This window comes from Oncorhynchus mykiss, chromosome 5, assembly GCF_013265735.2.
Source record: "Oncorhynchus mykiss isolate Arlee chromosome 5, USDA_OmykA_1.1, whole genome shotgun sequence".
In the NCBI taxonomy this organism is placed as follows: domain Eukaryota; kingdom Metazoa; phylum Chordata; class Actinopteri; order Salmoniformes; family Salmonidae; genus Oncorhynchus; species Oncorhynchus mykiss.
Window position 1 is genome coordinate 9,518,433 of NC_048569.1, and position 16,865 is coordinate 9,535,297.

At 43.4% G+C, this 16,865-nt stretch overlaps 1 protein-coding gene across 5 annotated transcripts in view; it reads right to left on the reverse strand.

The window, feature by feature from the left end:
- pam (peptidylglycine alpha-amidating monooxygenase) overlaps window positions 1–16,865 on the reverse strand; it is a 156,090-nt gene that overhangs the window by 63,972 nt on the left and 75,253 nt on the right. For all 5 annotated transcript variants that reach the window (XM_036976720.1, XM_036976721.1, XM_036976719.1 and 2 more), the window contains one exon: window positions 16,576–16,638. In XM_036976720.1, the coding sequence (XP_036832615.1) occupies window positions 16,576–16,638 (63 nt within the window). The remainder of the gene's footprint in view (window positions 1–16,575; window positions 16,639–16,865) is intronic.

A 16,865-nucleotide genomic window follows, 5' to 3' on the forward strand; every position in this document is an offset into this window, starting at 1 on the left:
CCAGAAATAAGGTAATTAATAAATATGTAATAACCCAAAAACAACTGTTTGTACTTATAGGTAACCAGATCGTAACTACAACTAAGTCTTTGATCACACTGTTGTTATAATGTTGAGTAAAAACTCATGTTTCCTACCCTTTAAACTAGTTTGGTGCTGATAACAGAATGCTACAGTGTTGTATCATCAGGAGAGAAAAAAAATAGCACAGTTATCCATTCTCTTGATCAGTCATCCCTTGTGTGTTTAAGAGAGCTTCCTTCAAAAAGTGTAGCTCAATTCCAACAATAATCTCTCATAAACACCCTTTTTTTCTGTCTTTATCGGTTGAGGGAGTCCTCTTTCACGTACAGAGACACACACACATACAGTAGTTGAGCTCCACCCACTGTGATATATGAACTGTAGCAGCTCCTTATTTATTGAGCCCATTCATCAGAGGCAGGATCGGCAAACACACACAGACAACACCAGAAGCCCTGAATGACAGCTAGTGGATTTGTGTCCTAATAACAGCAAAGGAAAATATAGCCAGCCATTTATCAAACTGTCCCGATCTGGAGAGGCCCAGATAATAAGAGGATCAGATTCTCAGGGAGGTAGATGGAGGGAGGGAGGGGGAGAGAGAGAGTGGGAAAGGGAGAGAGAAGAGTGAGAGAGAGACAGAGAGAGAGAAAAGGAGAAAAAGTGAGTGAAAGAAGGGGAGAGAGAGAGAGGGAAGGAGGGGGGAGAGAGAGAGGGAAGGAGGGGAGAGAGAGAGAGAGAGAGAAGGACCGGGAGCGAGAGGGGGAGAGAGACATAGATAGATGGAGAGAGGGAGGGAGGGAGAGAAGGATAGGGAGGGAGAGGGGAAGAGAGAGGGAGGGAGGGAAAGAACAAAATGACAGTGATTGAATGTGTGAGTATTTGTATGAGGAGAGAGAGAGAGAGATAGGGGGAGAGAGACAGAGAGAGACTAACCAGGTTTCCGTCCAATATTTTTACGCGATTAAAACAGCTAATTAGTCGGTAAAATTTGTGAAAATCAACAAAACAAAGGTCAGGGCTCTGTGCAGGCCAGTCAAGTTCTTCCACACCGATCTCGACAAACCATTTCTGTATGGTTGTGGGCATTTTCATGCTGAAACAGGAGAGAAGCTTGCCCAAACTGTTGCCATCATCTAGAATGTCATTGTATGCTGTAGCGTTAAGATTTCCCTTCACTGAAACTAAGGGTCCTAGTCCAAACCATGAAAAACAATCCCAGACCGTTATTCCTTATCCACCTAACTTAACAGTTGGCACTATGCATTGGGGCAGGTAGCGTTCTCCTGGCATCCGCCAAACCCAGATTTGTCCGTCAGACTGCCAGATGGTGTAGTAGGATTCATCACTCCAGAGAATGCGTTTCTACTGCTCCAGAGTCCAATGGCGGCGAGCTTTACACCACTCCAGCTAACGCTTGGCATGGCGATCTTAGGCTTGTGCGGCTGCTCGGCCATGGAAACCCATTTCTTGAAGCTCCCAATGAACAGTTATTGTGCTGACGTTGCTTCCAGAGGCAGTTTGGAACTCAGTAGTGACAGTTGCAACTGAAGACAGACAATTTTTACAAGCTACACGCTTCAGCAGTTTCATTCTGTTAGCTTGTGTGGCCTACCACTTCGCGGCTGAGCCGTTGTTGCTCCTAACGATTCCACTTCACAATAACAGCATTTACAGTTGACTGGGGTTGCTCTAGCAGAAATTTGACAAACTGCCTTGTTGGAAAAGTGGCATCCTATGACGGTGCCACATTGACATTCACTAAGCTCTTCAGTACGGGCAATTATACTGCCAATGTTTGTGTATGGAGAATGTATGGCTGTGTGCTAACTTTTTTACGGCTGTCTGCTCTCACACCCTTCCACAAACTGACACAGTAATTATGACATCTTCCGGAGGACGTCCTCCAACCTATCAGAGCTCTTGCAGCATGAACTGACATGTTGTCCACCCAAACAAAGGATAAGATAATTAATCTAGTACTGAATGCATAAGCTACAGCTAGCTAGCACTGCAGTGCATACAATGAGGTGAGTAGTTGACTCAAAGAGAGAGAAAGACAATAGATGAACAGTTTAGAAAAAAATAATTTCTTCCAAAATTAAGGAGAATCTAGAAAGAGATATTTTTTTCACTTTCAGTTTACTAGCAAATGCAGCAAGCTAGTTTAGCCTACGCAAACACCGTGCTCTGAGTATCCAACACAACACTGGAACTCTTGCAAGTCAAGGTAAGCTTTTGGTTTTATTAATTTATTGCCACTGGGGTCCACCTGTGTAAGTGACAAACTGCTTAGTGACTGTACACTAACATGTTAGTTCTATTAGTTAATATGGTGACAACGATGTAGGCTGTGTGTTGCGGTTTTGTGAAGTTCACAAGAGAAGGGAGAAGGTAGGGCGGCAGGTAGCCTAGTGGTTAGAGCGTTGGGCCAGTAACCGAAAGGTTGCAAGATCAAATCCCCGAGCTGACAAGGTAAAGATCTGCCCCCGAACAAGGCAGTTAACACTGTTCCTAGGCCGTCATTGAAAATAAGAATTTGTTCTTAACTGACTTGCCTAGTTAAATAAAGGTTAAAATAATAATAATTTAAAAAATACAATGTGGCTGCTATGAAAGTGAACTGTGTTTACGCATAATCAGGGGTGTATTCATTCTGCCGATTCTGTTGAAAACCGTTTTCTTAAACTGGGAAGCAAACGAAACAAAACAGGGATTTGCAACTGTTGGACTAATGATTAAATCCTATATCAGCTAGATGCAGGCAAGAGTGTACAAGGTGGTATTGAATATGTCACTGCCTGTCCATGTGTCACGGTCTGTCACCTAAATATTTTCTCTCGACCTGTGTGCACCTACATTGTAAACTTTCATTTATAGGCTAGTTAGTAGCAACCTCATGATGGGTATTGGGAAAATTTGAGTATCATGTAATAGCCTAAAACAATCGCAGTTACATAGAGCTGGGTGAATAGAATATGAATGACAGTCATCCAATATGCTGTAATAGAAATAAGGCCATGCTCATTAAAAATAAAATTTGTCCTCCTTCATCTTAAACTGACCGCCACTGATTCCCAGTCATGTGAAATCAATAGATTTCCTTTGGCCGCCTCTCCTTCCAGTTCTCTGCTGCCAATGACTGGAACGAACTGCAAAAAATCTCTGAAGCTGGAGACTCTTACCTCGCTCACTAGCTTTAATCACCAGCTGTCAGAGCAACTCACAGATCACTGCACCTGTACATAGCTCATCTGTAAATAGCCCATCCAATCTAAATCTATAGCCCATCCAATCTAAATCTAACCCCATACTGTATTTATTTATCTTGCTCCTTTGCACCCCAGTATCTCTACTTGCACATTCATATTCTGCACATCCTACCATTCCAGTGTTTAATTGCTATATTGTAATTACTTTGCCACCATGGCCTATTTTTATTTAACCAGGTAGGCTAGTTGAGAACAAGTTCTCATTTGCAATTGCGACCTGGCCAAGATAAAGCAAAGTAGTTCGACACATACAACAACACAGAGTTACACATGGAATAAACAAACATTCAATCAATAATACAGTATAAAAATCTATATACAGCATGTGCAAATGAGGTAGGTTAAGAGAAGACCTCTATCTATCTATCTATGTGTCAAACTGCTTTGCTTTATCTTGGCCAGGTAGCAGTTGCAAATGAGAACTTGTTCTCAACTAGCCTACCTGGTTAAATAAAGGTGTTCTCAACTAGCCTACCTGGTTAAATAAAGGTGTTCTCAACTAGCCTACCTGGTTAAATAAAGGTGTTCTCAACTAGCCTACCTGGTTAAATAAAGGTGTTCTCAACTAGCCTACCTGGTTAAATAAAGGTGAAATAAAAAAATAAATAATACAAACTGTAACTCAGTCAAATCTTTGAAATTGTTGCATGTTGTGTTACATCTTTGTTCAGTATACATTACAGCTACATTGCATGCTTATCATAAAAACTAGAAGAGAAGCAGTTCATCTCTCATCAACCCTCAACCAGGAAAGACTGGTATGCATTTTGCTGATGTTAGTTCTGTGCGGTTAAGGGAAAGGCGCGCTGCCTAGCTTTCTTTGCTGCACTTGACCATATTACCGGACAGTAATCAAGTTGGGACCAGACCAGAGCCTGAACAACTAGTACAGTTGATTTTGGGGTAAAAAAAAAAAAAAAATGTAATAAAAAAAACAAAACAAAATATATTTTAATAAACAGACATACCCCTCTCCCAATCTTCACCACAATTCTGTCAATATTGATCATGCTAATTGCACAACCAATGTTACATCTATGAGTTCAGCTTTCTCAACTCCCTCGATGGTCACACTCTTTATACACAACTCCTCTTGAGATTTAGGTCTTAGAGAAAGTTTTGAATCAAATTCAATGCTTTTAGTTTCAGATGTATTTAAGACCAGTTTATTATGAATCACCCATTCTAATACTGACTAACTCCTTATAAAAAATGTCAGTGAGCTCACATGTTTTGGGTGCTGACATGGAGATTGTGGAATCAGATCAAATCAAAGTTTATTTGTCACGTGCACGTGCACTTACAGTGAAATGCTTACTTACAGGCTCTAACCAACAATGCAATTTCTATTTATTTATTTATTTTTTAAATAACAAGGTATATAAGTTAAGAAATAAAAACAACAGTAAAAAGATTCTAGATTTGTGTAAGATCAGTGGAAAATCATTTGTAAAAACAGAGAAGAGTTACGGCCCAAGGCAACTGCCTTGAGGGACACCAACACTGTACAAATCCGATTTTAGAGAAGCTTCCATTGAAGAACACTCTCTGGGTTCTATTGGATAAATAACTGTTCAACCATGTGATGACAGGTGATGTAAAGCCATAGCAAGTGATTTTCTTCAATAACAATGTATGATCAAAAACATCAAAGGCTGCATTGAAATCTAACAATTACAGCTCAACTATCATCTTATTATTCATTTCCTTTAGCCAATCATCAGTCATAGTAGTCAGTGCAGTGCAAGTTGATTGCCCTTCCTTATATGCATGCTCTAAGTCAGTAGTTAACTTGTTCTCTGAAAAATAGCATTGTATTTGGTCAAACACAATTTTCCCCATCAGTTTACTAAGAAAAGGCAGAAAACTGATTGGGTGGCTGTTGGGGCCAACAAATGGTGCTTAACTATTTTTGGGCAGTGGAATTCATTTAGTTTCCTTCCATGCCTGTGGACACACACACTTCTTTAGGATTTGGTTAAAGATCTAGCAAATAGGGGTGGCAGTACAGTCTGCTACCATTCTCCATAGCTTCCCATCAAGGTTGTGTGCACCTGGTGGCTTATCATTATTGATGGATAATAGCAGTTTTCCCACCTTGACCAATTTCAAAACAGCAATGCTTCTCTTTCATTATTAGATCATTTATACAAAAATCTGATTGTTCACTGTTCAACATTGTCATTTTACTTCTGGGTTTTTCCACTTTACTAGTGAAACAGACATTGAAATTATTGGCAATATCGAAAGGTTTTGTTATAAATGACCTATCAACTTCAATGAACGATGGAGATGAATTGGGTTTTCTGCCCATTTAAGGTACTTCAAAGTCTTGTTCCATTGTGTTTTATGTAATTTATCTTGGTTTGGTAATATCATTTCTTCTTATTTTTGTTAAGTTTAGTCACAACATCTCTCAATTCATAGTACAGTATGTCAACCAATCAGCTGAGCATCCTGACTTAATTGCCACCTCTTATTTGCATAATTTAATTGAAACACACAATTTTTCAATTCACCATCAATCCAGAGGGTTCTAAAAGTTCTCACAGTTAATTTCTTAACAATTGGCATTAATACTCGTACAAATATTTCCAGTGCTGCAACTGGATTCACTTCCTCATACACATCAGACCAACATACATTTATTTACATCTTCAACAAAAGAGTCCTGAGAAAACATTTTGTATGATCTCTTTTAAATTATTTTAGGCCCAACCTTTGACACTTTGCCTTTCCTTATCATTGTCACAATGTTATGGTCACGACAGCTTTAGGGAACTGATATTACTTTGGAGCAAAGCTCTACAGCATTATTAAAGATATTATCAATACAAGAGGATGTCACAGATCCAACACTATTGGTATGCACTCTAGTTGTTTGAGTGATAACCTGGGTCATATCACAGGCAGTCGTCACAGTTAGAAGGATCCTCTTGAGAGAACAGCTAGTTGCTAACCAGTCAATGTTCAGGTCCCTCAGAATATAGACCTCTCTGTTAACATCACACACACTATCAAGCATTGCACACATATTATCCAAGTACTGACTGTTAGCACTTAGGGGCCTATATCAACACCCCAAAATAAGAGGCTTTAGATGAGGCAGGTGAACTTGCAACCAAAGCATGTCAACAACATTTGACATGAGATCATCTCTAAGCTTTAAGGGAATATGGCTCTGAACATATACCGCAACACCTTCCCCATAGGCATTCCTGTCTTTCCTGTAGATGTTATGACCTTGTATTGCTATATCAAATTAATTATCGGTGTGAGTTTCAGAGATGGCCAGTATATGAATGTTATCCGATGTTATTAAGTTATTGATTTCATAAACCATATTTCTAAGGCTACATACAGCATATTAATATGTGCTATTCGTAGCCCTTTCCTGGGTAGCTTATCAACATCATATATAAAATAAAATAAACATTCTTTAGCTAATAATCCGCCAATCAGGCTCTTGTAAGTGTCAGGTTGTGTATATGTGATGATGGGTTGAAGCTATTGACCCGGAAGCTTAGCTCTCTCAGTCCTCCTCGGCTTTTGGGTCGGAGGGTGGACAATGAGCTTGTCGTAGCTGATGTAAACAATGTTCTCACGCTCTCTGGCAGCTTTCATAGCTGGGATAAGTTATTTCCGCCTCTGGCGCACAGCTTCTGAGAAGTCCTCGTTGAGGAAGATGTTGGTTCCCCTCAAGTTCTTGGCTCTTTCCAGAACAGTCATCTTGTCCTTGAACCTAAGGGAACGAGCCACTTGGGCTCGTCACAGGTTTTCCAGACCTATGGGCGTGGCTCCACCTCAATCTTTCTATGATCTATCTGCAGCTTTTCGTTTATATTTTTTTAAACTTTCTTCTCAGACTCCGTCCGGGTCTCTTGTGGAGACTTCGGTATGCCATCCACAACAATGTTATTCCTCCTGGATTGTCCCTCTAGAAAGTCTGTTTTCCGAGTTAACTGTAATAATGATTTATAGACAGTGCTGATGTCATCTCTCGTGGACTTATGTGTTTTGTTATCTTGCTGCTTTTTCATGACATCCACCTCTCCCTGGGATAACTGCAAACTGTTCTGAAGACCTTGGACCTCTCTGGTCAGACATCCACCTCTCCCTGTAAGAACTGCAAACTGTTCTGAAGGCCTTTAACCACTCTGGCCAGACATCCGTCTCTCCCTGGGAGAACTGCAAACTGTTCTGAATGTCCTAGACCACTCTGGTCAAAAGACCACCTCCCCCTGGGAGAACTGCAAACTGTTCTTAAGGCCTTGAACCTCTCTGGTCAACCTCTCGTACATTCTTTTCTCAGTTGAGTCCACCAGGATTTGGACAAATCGCTTGAATCTATGTTCCTGTAACAATTGCTTGTAGACATCTTGTTGTTGATTTTAACTTTGGGCGGCATGATGGTAGCAACCTAGGCTAATGCAGGTCCTCCGAGCAATTCCAGCCGGGCAGCTCACAGGGCTGATGGAAACCACAATAAACAGCAGGGATTTAAACAGCTACAAGACCAGGACAATCTGTGGTCCCAGCCACAAGGGCTAACCCCGTCACGGGCTGTGTTCAAACTATCCCAGACAGACAGTAGCAGTACCAGCAACATTTTAACACTATATACCGCAACACCATCAGTATAGTTGAAAATGCAATGGAAACCCATTTAACTTGTATTTTTTTGTTCGGCACACTGGAATTTGACCGTAGAGTTATTTTAATGTGCACTACATCATCACACACAAGTCAATTTGATGGAAACGCATCTCTGGTGGGAAAATGCACTTACTTTATTTATGCAGATTTTAGAATATTTGCATGAAAATCTGTTGCCAATTGGATGGAGACCTAGATAGTGATGGAAACCTAGTTACTGATATGGAGAAATGAAAAAACAACACCCTCATTAAGGAAGCTTGATAAGGGGGGAGGACAGCCCTATTTTATCCAGTAGTTTTGGCATATCGTGTTTGATACCACAGCTTTTCTCTACTGCAGCGTTTGTTTGTCTGAGTCTGACATGTTTGTACTTATACTCAAGGATCCCAACTAAGACGCAGGGATACGAATTGCTCGCTTCGCATCTTAAAACAAATCTACCGTCAAACAGTATTTCAAGGGCACTCTTGATAAAGCTTCCTCACTTTCCACCTGTCTTGAGTTTATCTTAACAGAGAGAAAGGTGAGTGCCACGGCACAACGCATCAGCCAGCAAACTCTCCTCTGCTCCCCAAACAGCTGGGGAGCAGAGGAGGTGGGTCATGCGTTGTCGTGGCTTTCGTTTTGGTAGCCATGGCAACCAGGTTAATCTATTTGTCATGGTGGAAATAAGCAAACGGAAGGGGGAGTGATTACCCACACGGCTCTGGAAGGGGGAGTGATTACCCACACGGCTCTGGAAGGGGGAGTGATTACCCACACCGCTCTGGAAGGGGGAGAGACTACCCACATGGCTCTGGAAGGGGGAGTGATTACCCACACGGCTCTGGAAGGGGGAGTGATTACCCACACCGCTCTGGAAGGGGGAGTGATTACCCACATGGCTCTGGAAGGGGGAGTGATTACCCACACCGCTCTGGAAGGGGGAGTGATTACCCACACCGCTCTGGAAGGGGGAGTGATTACCCACACGGCTCTGGAAGGGGGAGTGATTACCCACACGGCTCTGGAAGGGGGAGTGACTACCCACACGGCTCTGGAAGGGGGAGTGACTACCCACACGGCTCTGGAAGGGGGAGTGACTACCCACAAGGCTCTGGAAGGGGGAGTGACTGCCCACACGGCTCTGGAAGGGGGAGTGACTACCCACAAGGCTCTGGAAGGGGGAGTGACTACCCACATGGCTCTGGAAGGGGGAGTGACTACCCACAAGGCTCTGGAAGGGGGAGTGACTACCCACATGGCTATGTAGAACTACATTATTATTATTTGGCAGGTCAGGAGTTCCCATCAACTCGTACAGAAATGTCAAATCTGTGATGTCATGACTGTGTAGCATACTGTGATGTCATGACTAACATACTGTGTAGCATACTGTGATGTCATGACTGTGTAGCATTCTGTGTAACATAATGTGATGTCATGACTGTGTAATATACTGTGTAGCATAATGTGTAACATGCTGTGATGTCATGACTGTGTAGCATACTGAGTAGCATACCGTGTAACATGCTGTGATGTCATGACTGTGTAGAATCCTGTGATGTCATGACTGTGTAACATACTGTGTGGCATAATGTGATGTCATAACTGTGTAGCATGACATCATCCAAGAACAGCTATGACAGCTAATAACAGATCTTTGCTTCTGTCATTTCCAAAAAGGATTCCAGATAAAAATACAGCACACTTATTGAAAACGATTCCCATAACTTGATCCCCCCTAATATCAACAAGGAACAAAGTAGATTAGGGTGACAGATTTATGGACTTCCCAGAGCCGAAGAGATTAGTCTGTTTGCACGCAGTCTGTTCAAACAGTACAACTTTCCCCCACATACGGAACAGAGCAGAGCCCAGAAATTATACCCTACTGTAGCTATAGTCAAATCGTTATACAGTTTATGTAAAAATACTTAGAATATTGCATATAGCACCTCTTTGTATTGGCAAGGTCATATCTGAGCCACTGGCATTGTCTCTGTATTCAGTAATATATTCCAGTTGCCTGGGCTGTTGTTTCAATGGCTAGTGATGTTAGCATCACATAGAGAGGTGTGAGGGGTCGTTGTTGGGAAAAACAGCTTGCACAACAACTAGGCTTCAATTTCCCTTCTTTTTTTCTGTCAGTTTCTCCTTAGAAATGTGTGATAAAACAACAGATTAAGACAACCAGACTTCATTTTAAGTATCTACGAGTCTTACAAAAACTCGAAATACTCCAAACTACATTACTTCCGTTAGGGCCTCTAGGATCTCAAATGGCTTTCCAGTATATCCAAGACGTCTTAGATATATCCTGGCTACGTTTCTAACCCAAGTATCCACTCATCAGGAATGCTGAATGTACTAGTACACCGTATCAACTCATGTTTCAAAGCTGGCTTGGCTAATAGCTGCTCTGCTCTCTCTCTCTCTCAGGCGCTCTTCAACCGGGGCTCGTAGCGTGACCTTGTGACCTTGTGTACAGCATGTCGTCATTATGGGCCCGCTCTTGGGCAGGAAACGATGCGTTCTGCTGGACAGGAAGAAAGAAAGGAGCCATGTTGTCGCTAATGGAGACTGGAATCTCCCAGGACGGTGCCGAAGCAATCTGGCATCTTAAATACCCGACAAGCTGGCGATTGGCCACAACACAGCGCTCTGCGCTCGTTCAGTCACAACTCATTTAATAAGAGTATCAAGGCAAGGCAAGCCGGTTGCCCGTCGCCCCCCCCCGCCAAGGAACTGGTAAAGCCGACACATGAGCCCCTTAATGATAATGGGACTGTCTGCCAGTCAACCGATGCCAATTTACAGCACGTTGCTCTGTGGTTTGATTGTCTGCTCTGCTCGTTTGGTCCCATGATAGATCGTTAGCTCTGATGACGCTCGACAGCTGAACAAAGAGCCCGATCTGACAATTTCAATAACAACATAACACATTATCAATAGAGCCAAACAAAATATAGCTTTATCAATTGTTATAACCCTGTCATTTTAGCCTGGCGTGATTATTGGAGATATCACTTGACAAAACACTGTCACTTCCGATCCTCACACTTGTCTATATGACTACTGGCGTACTTTGCACTGACTGAAGCCTACATTTTTATCGAACTGTTCAAAGATTCTCCTCTATTGTTTTGAAATTAGCACATTTTAATTCATGGTCTGAAAAAAAAAATGTTCAGAACCCCTGAATGTTAAACAGAATTTCTGCTGGGCTCACGGTGCCCTGAGGGATTTCCTGTAGTAGTCCTTGCTTTGGTAGATGAAGGACAAGCACCTCTGTGTGACTCCACAGCATTACACTTTCTTGCTTGCTTTGCTTGTCTGGATATGCTGATTCGTGAATATGCAATGTGTTCTGTATCCTGTTGTAGGCCCCCCCCCATCGTGAAATGAAATCTCAGCAGGGAATGCCAGGAAAAAAAGAGCCCAGCATCATGAGACATTCTCTGCCTCCGATCAACACATGCGCATAGGAACGCTTCCCAAATGGTACCCTATTCCCTGTTTACTGCACTATATAAGGGAATAGGGTGCCATTTGGGACGCAATTATCAAATAGCAGCCCAGGTGTGAGATCAAAGCAAATCGCTTGGGCGCCCTCCCCTCTCCTCTTCTCCCCTCCCCTCTCCTCATCTCCCCTCCCCTCTTCACTTCTCCCCTCCCATCTTCTCATCTCCCCTCCCCTCTTCTCACCCCCTCTCTTCTAATCTCATCTCCCCTCCCATCTTCTCATCTCCCCACACATCTTGTCATCTCCCCTCTTCTCATCTCCCCTCCCCTCTTCACTTCTCCCCTCCCATCTTCCCTCCCCTCTTCTCCCCTCCCATCTTCTCATCTCCCCACACATCTTGTCATCTCCCCTCCTATCTTCTCATCTTCCCTCCTATCTTCTCATCTTCCCTCCCCTCTTCTCATCTCCCCTCCCCTCTTCTCACCCCCTCTCTTCTAATCTCATCTCCCCTCCCATCTTCTCATCTCCCCACACATCTTGTCATCTCCCCTCTTCTCATCTCCCCTCCCCTCTTCACTTCTCCCCTCCCATCTTCTCATCTCCCCTCCCCTCTTCTCGCTCCCTCTCTTCTAATCTCATCTCCCCTCCCCTCTTCTCCCCTCCCATCTTCTCATCTCCCCACACATCTTGTCATCTCCCCTCCTATCTTCTCATCTTCCCTCCCCTCTTCTCCCATCTTCTCATCTCCCCTCCCATCTTCTCATCTTCCCTCCCCTCTTCTCCCATCTTCTCATCTCCCCGCCCATCTTCTCATCTCCTCTCCCATCTCCTCTTCTCCCCTCCCCTTCCCCACTCCATTTTCTCATCTTCTCCTCTCCCTCCCCTCCCCCATTCCTCCATCTTCTCATCTCCACTCTCCTCATCATCTCCCCTCATTTCCCCTCCCCTCTCCTCATCTCCGCTCCCCCCCTCATCTTCCCCTTCATCCACCTACTCTACAGACAGGTTATGACACGTATTGGCTTCTTTACTCTTCACCTTTCTCTCTCAGAAAAGGTTAACAACGACACGTGTGAATGCGCAAACCAAACACCGTGATCAAAATGGCCACATCGAACACAATCTGGATTTAGGCAAATCTGCTGTGTTTAAATATTCCCCTGTGTTGTTGCCTTAGGAGCCGGGAGAGAGGAGATAGAACAATGGATTCAAAGGGAGTGAGCGAGCCACCGCTTCTAATAGCCTTGAACAAGGTGTGAGATGAGCTTAGCATTTCCATGGCAACGGGGGGTTTGGATGAGCCAATCCCCTGTCGTCGTCGGGTATAGTGCGCTCATAGCTACCTTCAACATTCTCACACCTACTGGCACACAAAGACACAGTGGTTAGGGAGAGAACAGGAGAACTCTGACTCATCTCCTAGCTCTACAGGACAGCAGAGAGCTAATGCTTTTGGAATGATAATGCCCTGGAACCAGACTTATTATACAACACGGTCTCTGAGAGCGTAACAATTTTTTGCTTTCCCCGACTGATTCTTTTGCATAGCCACCCCCCCCTCACCTTGTCACACAGGTCTCTTCGCAGTAACAATTCCTCATGTCATTGCATTGGTATCCTTTCCCTCATCGTCATCACTCTACCACAGACGGATTAGGACTTCCAGAGACATATTAGGACCGAATTAAGTCTTTCTTTCATTACAAACATAAATTGAAAGGATCACTGCCACTACCTCACTTTAAAACCAAGGTGCATGAATTGATGAGCAAACCGAGGTAGAGAGGAGATTCATTAAAACTTGGGAGGACAAATGGAATAAAATTGAAAAATCTCTTCTTTATTGCAAAAAAACGTAGAACCAAGGCGTTTCGGCTTTTGGCCTTCTTCAGGGTTTTTACAGAAATAAGAAGGAATGAAGCTTTGAAACATTTCAAAATGGTCTCAGGGAACAATCACAAAGAATATGCAAATAAAAACATGTGATTGGTTGAAAGTTGCACTGACCAATGGAATATGAAAACACTAAAATAATATGAAATTATATAATTTTGGTGTTGGTTCTACTTTTTGCAGTACAAACAGAGAGAAAATACAGCATAAATAGTTGTTGTGCTGTAGAAAGCGGCAGTATTGCTGTAGAAAGCTGCGGTATTGCTGTAGAAAGCTGCGGTATTGCTGTAGAAAACGGGGGTATTGCTGTAGAAAGCGGCGGTATTGCTGTAGAAAGCGGCGGTATTGCTGTAGAAAGCGGCGGTATTGCTGTAGAAAGCGGCGGTATTGCTGTAGAAAGCTATGGTATTGCTGTAGAAAGCGGCGGTATTGCTGTAGAAAGCGGCGGTATTGCTGTAGAAAGCGGCGGTACTGCTGTAGAAAGCGGCGGTATTGCTGTAGAAAACAGTGGTATTGCTGTAGAAAGCGGCGGTATTGCTGTAGAAAGCGGCGGTATTGCTGTAGAAAACTATGGTATTGCTGTAGAAAACTATGGTATTGCTGTAGAAAGCGGCGGTATTGCTGTAGAAAACTATGGTATTGCTGTAGAAAGCGGCGGTATTGCTGTAGAAAACTATGGTATTGCTGTAGAAAGCGGCGGTATTGCTGTAGAAAGCTGCGGTATTGCTGTAGAAAATGGCGGTATTGCTGTAGAAAGCGGCGGTATTGCTGTAGAAAGCGGCGGTATTGCTGTAGAAAGCGGCGGTATTGCTGTAGAAAGCGGCGGTATTGCTGTAGAAAGCGGCGGTATTGCTGTAGAAAGCGGCGGTATTGCTGTAGAAAACGGGGGTATTGCTGTAGAAAGCGGCGGTATTGCTGTAGAAAGCGGCGGTATTGCTGTAGAAAGCGGCGGTATTGCTGTAGAAAACAGTGGTATTGCTGTAGAAAGCGGCGGTATTGCTGTAGAAAGCGGCGGTATTGCTGTAGAAAACTATGGTATTGCTGTAGAAAGCGGCGGTATTGCTGTAGAAAACTATGGTATTGCTGTAGAAAGCGGCGGTATTGCTGTAGAAAACTATGGTATTGCTGTAGAAAGCGGCGGTATTGCTGTAGAAAACTATGGTATTGCTGTAGAAAGCGGCGGTATTGCTGTAGAAAGCGGCGGTATTGCTGTAGAAAACTATGGTATTGCTGTAGAAAACTATGGTATTGCTGTAGAAAACTATGGTATTGCTGTAGAAAGCGGCGGTATTGCTGTAGAAAGCGGCGGTATTGCTGTAGAAAACTATGGTATTGCTGTAGAAAGCGGCGGTATTGCTGTAGAAAGCGGCGGTATTGCTGTAGAAAGCGGCGGTATTGCTGTAGAAAGCGGCGGTATTGCTGTAGAAAACTATGGTATTGCTGTAGAAAGCGGCGGTATTGCTGTAGAAAGCGGCGGTATTGCTGTAGAAAGCGGCGGTATTGCTGTAGAAAACTATGGTATTGCTGTAGAAAGCGGCGGTATTGCTGTAGAAAGCGGCGGTATTGCTGTAGAAAACTATGGTATTGCTGTAGAAAACGATGGTATTGCTGTAGAAAACGGCGGTATTGCTGTAGAAAACGGCGGTATTGTAGAAAACGATGGTATTGCTGTAGAAAACGGCGGTATTGCTGTAGAAAACGGCGGTATTGTAGAAAACTATGGTATTGCTGTAGAAAACTATGGTATTGCTGTAGAAAACAGTGGTATTGCTGTAGAAAGCGGCGGTATTGCTGTAGAAAGCGGCGGTATTGCTGTAGAAAACTATGGTATTGCTGTAGAAAGCGGCGGTATTGCTGTAGAAAACTATGGTATTGCTGTAGAAAGCGGCGGTATTGCTGTAGAAAACTATGGTATTGCTGTAGAAAGCGGCGGTATTGCTGTAGAAAGCTGCGGTATTGCTGTAGAAAATGGCGGTATTGCTGTAGAAAGCGGCGGTATTGCTGTAGAAAGCGGCGGTATTGCTGTAGAAAGCGGCGGTATTGCTGTAGAAAGCGGCGGTATTGCTGTAGAAAGCGGCGGTATTGCTGTAGAAAGCGGCGGTATTGCTGTAGAAAACGGGGGTATTGCTGTAGAAAGCGGCGGTATTGCTGTAGAAAGCGGCGGTATTGCTGTAGAAAGCGGCGGTATTGCTGTAGAAAACAGTGGTATTGCTGTAGAAAGCGGCGGTATTGCTGTAGAAAACTATGGTATTGCTGTAGAAAGCGGCGGTATTGCTGTAGAAAACTATGGTATTGCTGTAGAAAGCGGCGGTATTGCTGTAGAAAACTATGGTATTGCTGTAGAAAGCGGCGGTATTGCTGTAGAAAACTATGGTATTGCTGTAGAAAGCGGCGGTATTGCTGTAGAAAGCGGCGGTATTGCTGTAGAAAACTATGGTATTGCTGTAGAAAACTATGGTATTGCTGTAGAAAACTATGGTATTGCTGTAGAAAGCGGCGGTATTGCTGTAGAAAGCGGCGGTATTGCTGTAGAAAACTATGGTATTGCTGTAGAAAGCGGCGGTATTGCTGTAGAAAGCGGCGGTATTGCTGTAGAAAGCGGCGGTATTGCTGTAGAAAGCGGCGGTATTGCTGTAGAAAACTATGGTATTGCTGTAGAAAGCGGCGGTATTGCTGTAGAAAGCGGCGGTATTGCTGTAGAAAGCGGCGGTATTGCTGTAGAAAACTATGGTATTGCTGTAGAAAGCGGCGGTATTGCTGTAGAAAGCGGCGGTATTGCTGTAGAAAACTATGGTATTGCTGTAGAAAACGATGGTATTGCTGTAGAAAACGGCGGTATTGCTGTAGAAAACGGCGGTATTGTAGAAAACGATGGTATTGCTGTAGAAAACGGCGGTATTGCTGTAGAAAACGGCGGTATTGTAGAAAACTATGGTATTGCTGTAGAAAACTATGGTATTGCTGTAGAAAACGGGGGTATTGCTGTAGAAAACTATGGTATTGCTGTAGAAAACTATGGTATTGCTGTAGAAAGCTATGGTATTGCTGTAGAAAACTATGGTATTGCTGTAGAAACCGTCCTAGAAGAGAGTGCTTTGCTGTGTTATGTGTCAGCTCTAAGAGAGGTCATCTAGAAATACTGACCCAAATGGAACACTATTCCCTTTATATTGCACCACTTGTCACTACAGCCCTGGTCAAAAGTAGAGCACTATAATGGGAATAGGGTGCCATTTGTCTCATTATGCAGTAAATGATTTCTTATTCTCCATGCTAACTCACCCTGATCCAGAACTTCCTCCTCCTCACGCTTGGGTTGCAACAGCGCCATGTCATCTTGATGCTCTTTGAGGGAAGAAGCACAGTTAAGTCTCCTCTCAAAATGCAACCAGAGCCACAATGGAAAGATATTTTATAAGTACAACCTGGTTTCTGCTAAATCTGCTCAATGGTCGTTTTGAGTCATAATATTTTACCCAAACAAGTGGCAGGGCTGCATTTTTGGCTGAAAAACAAATTCCAGACTGTAGCTTTAAAGACTCCTTGAAAGGACAGAGTCTGACCCAAACAAA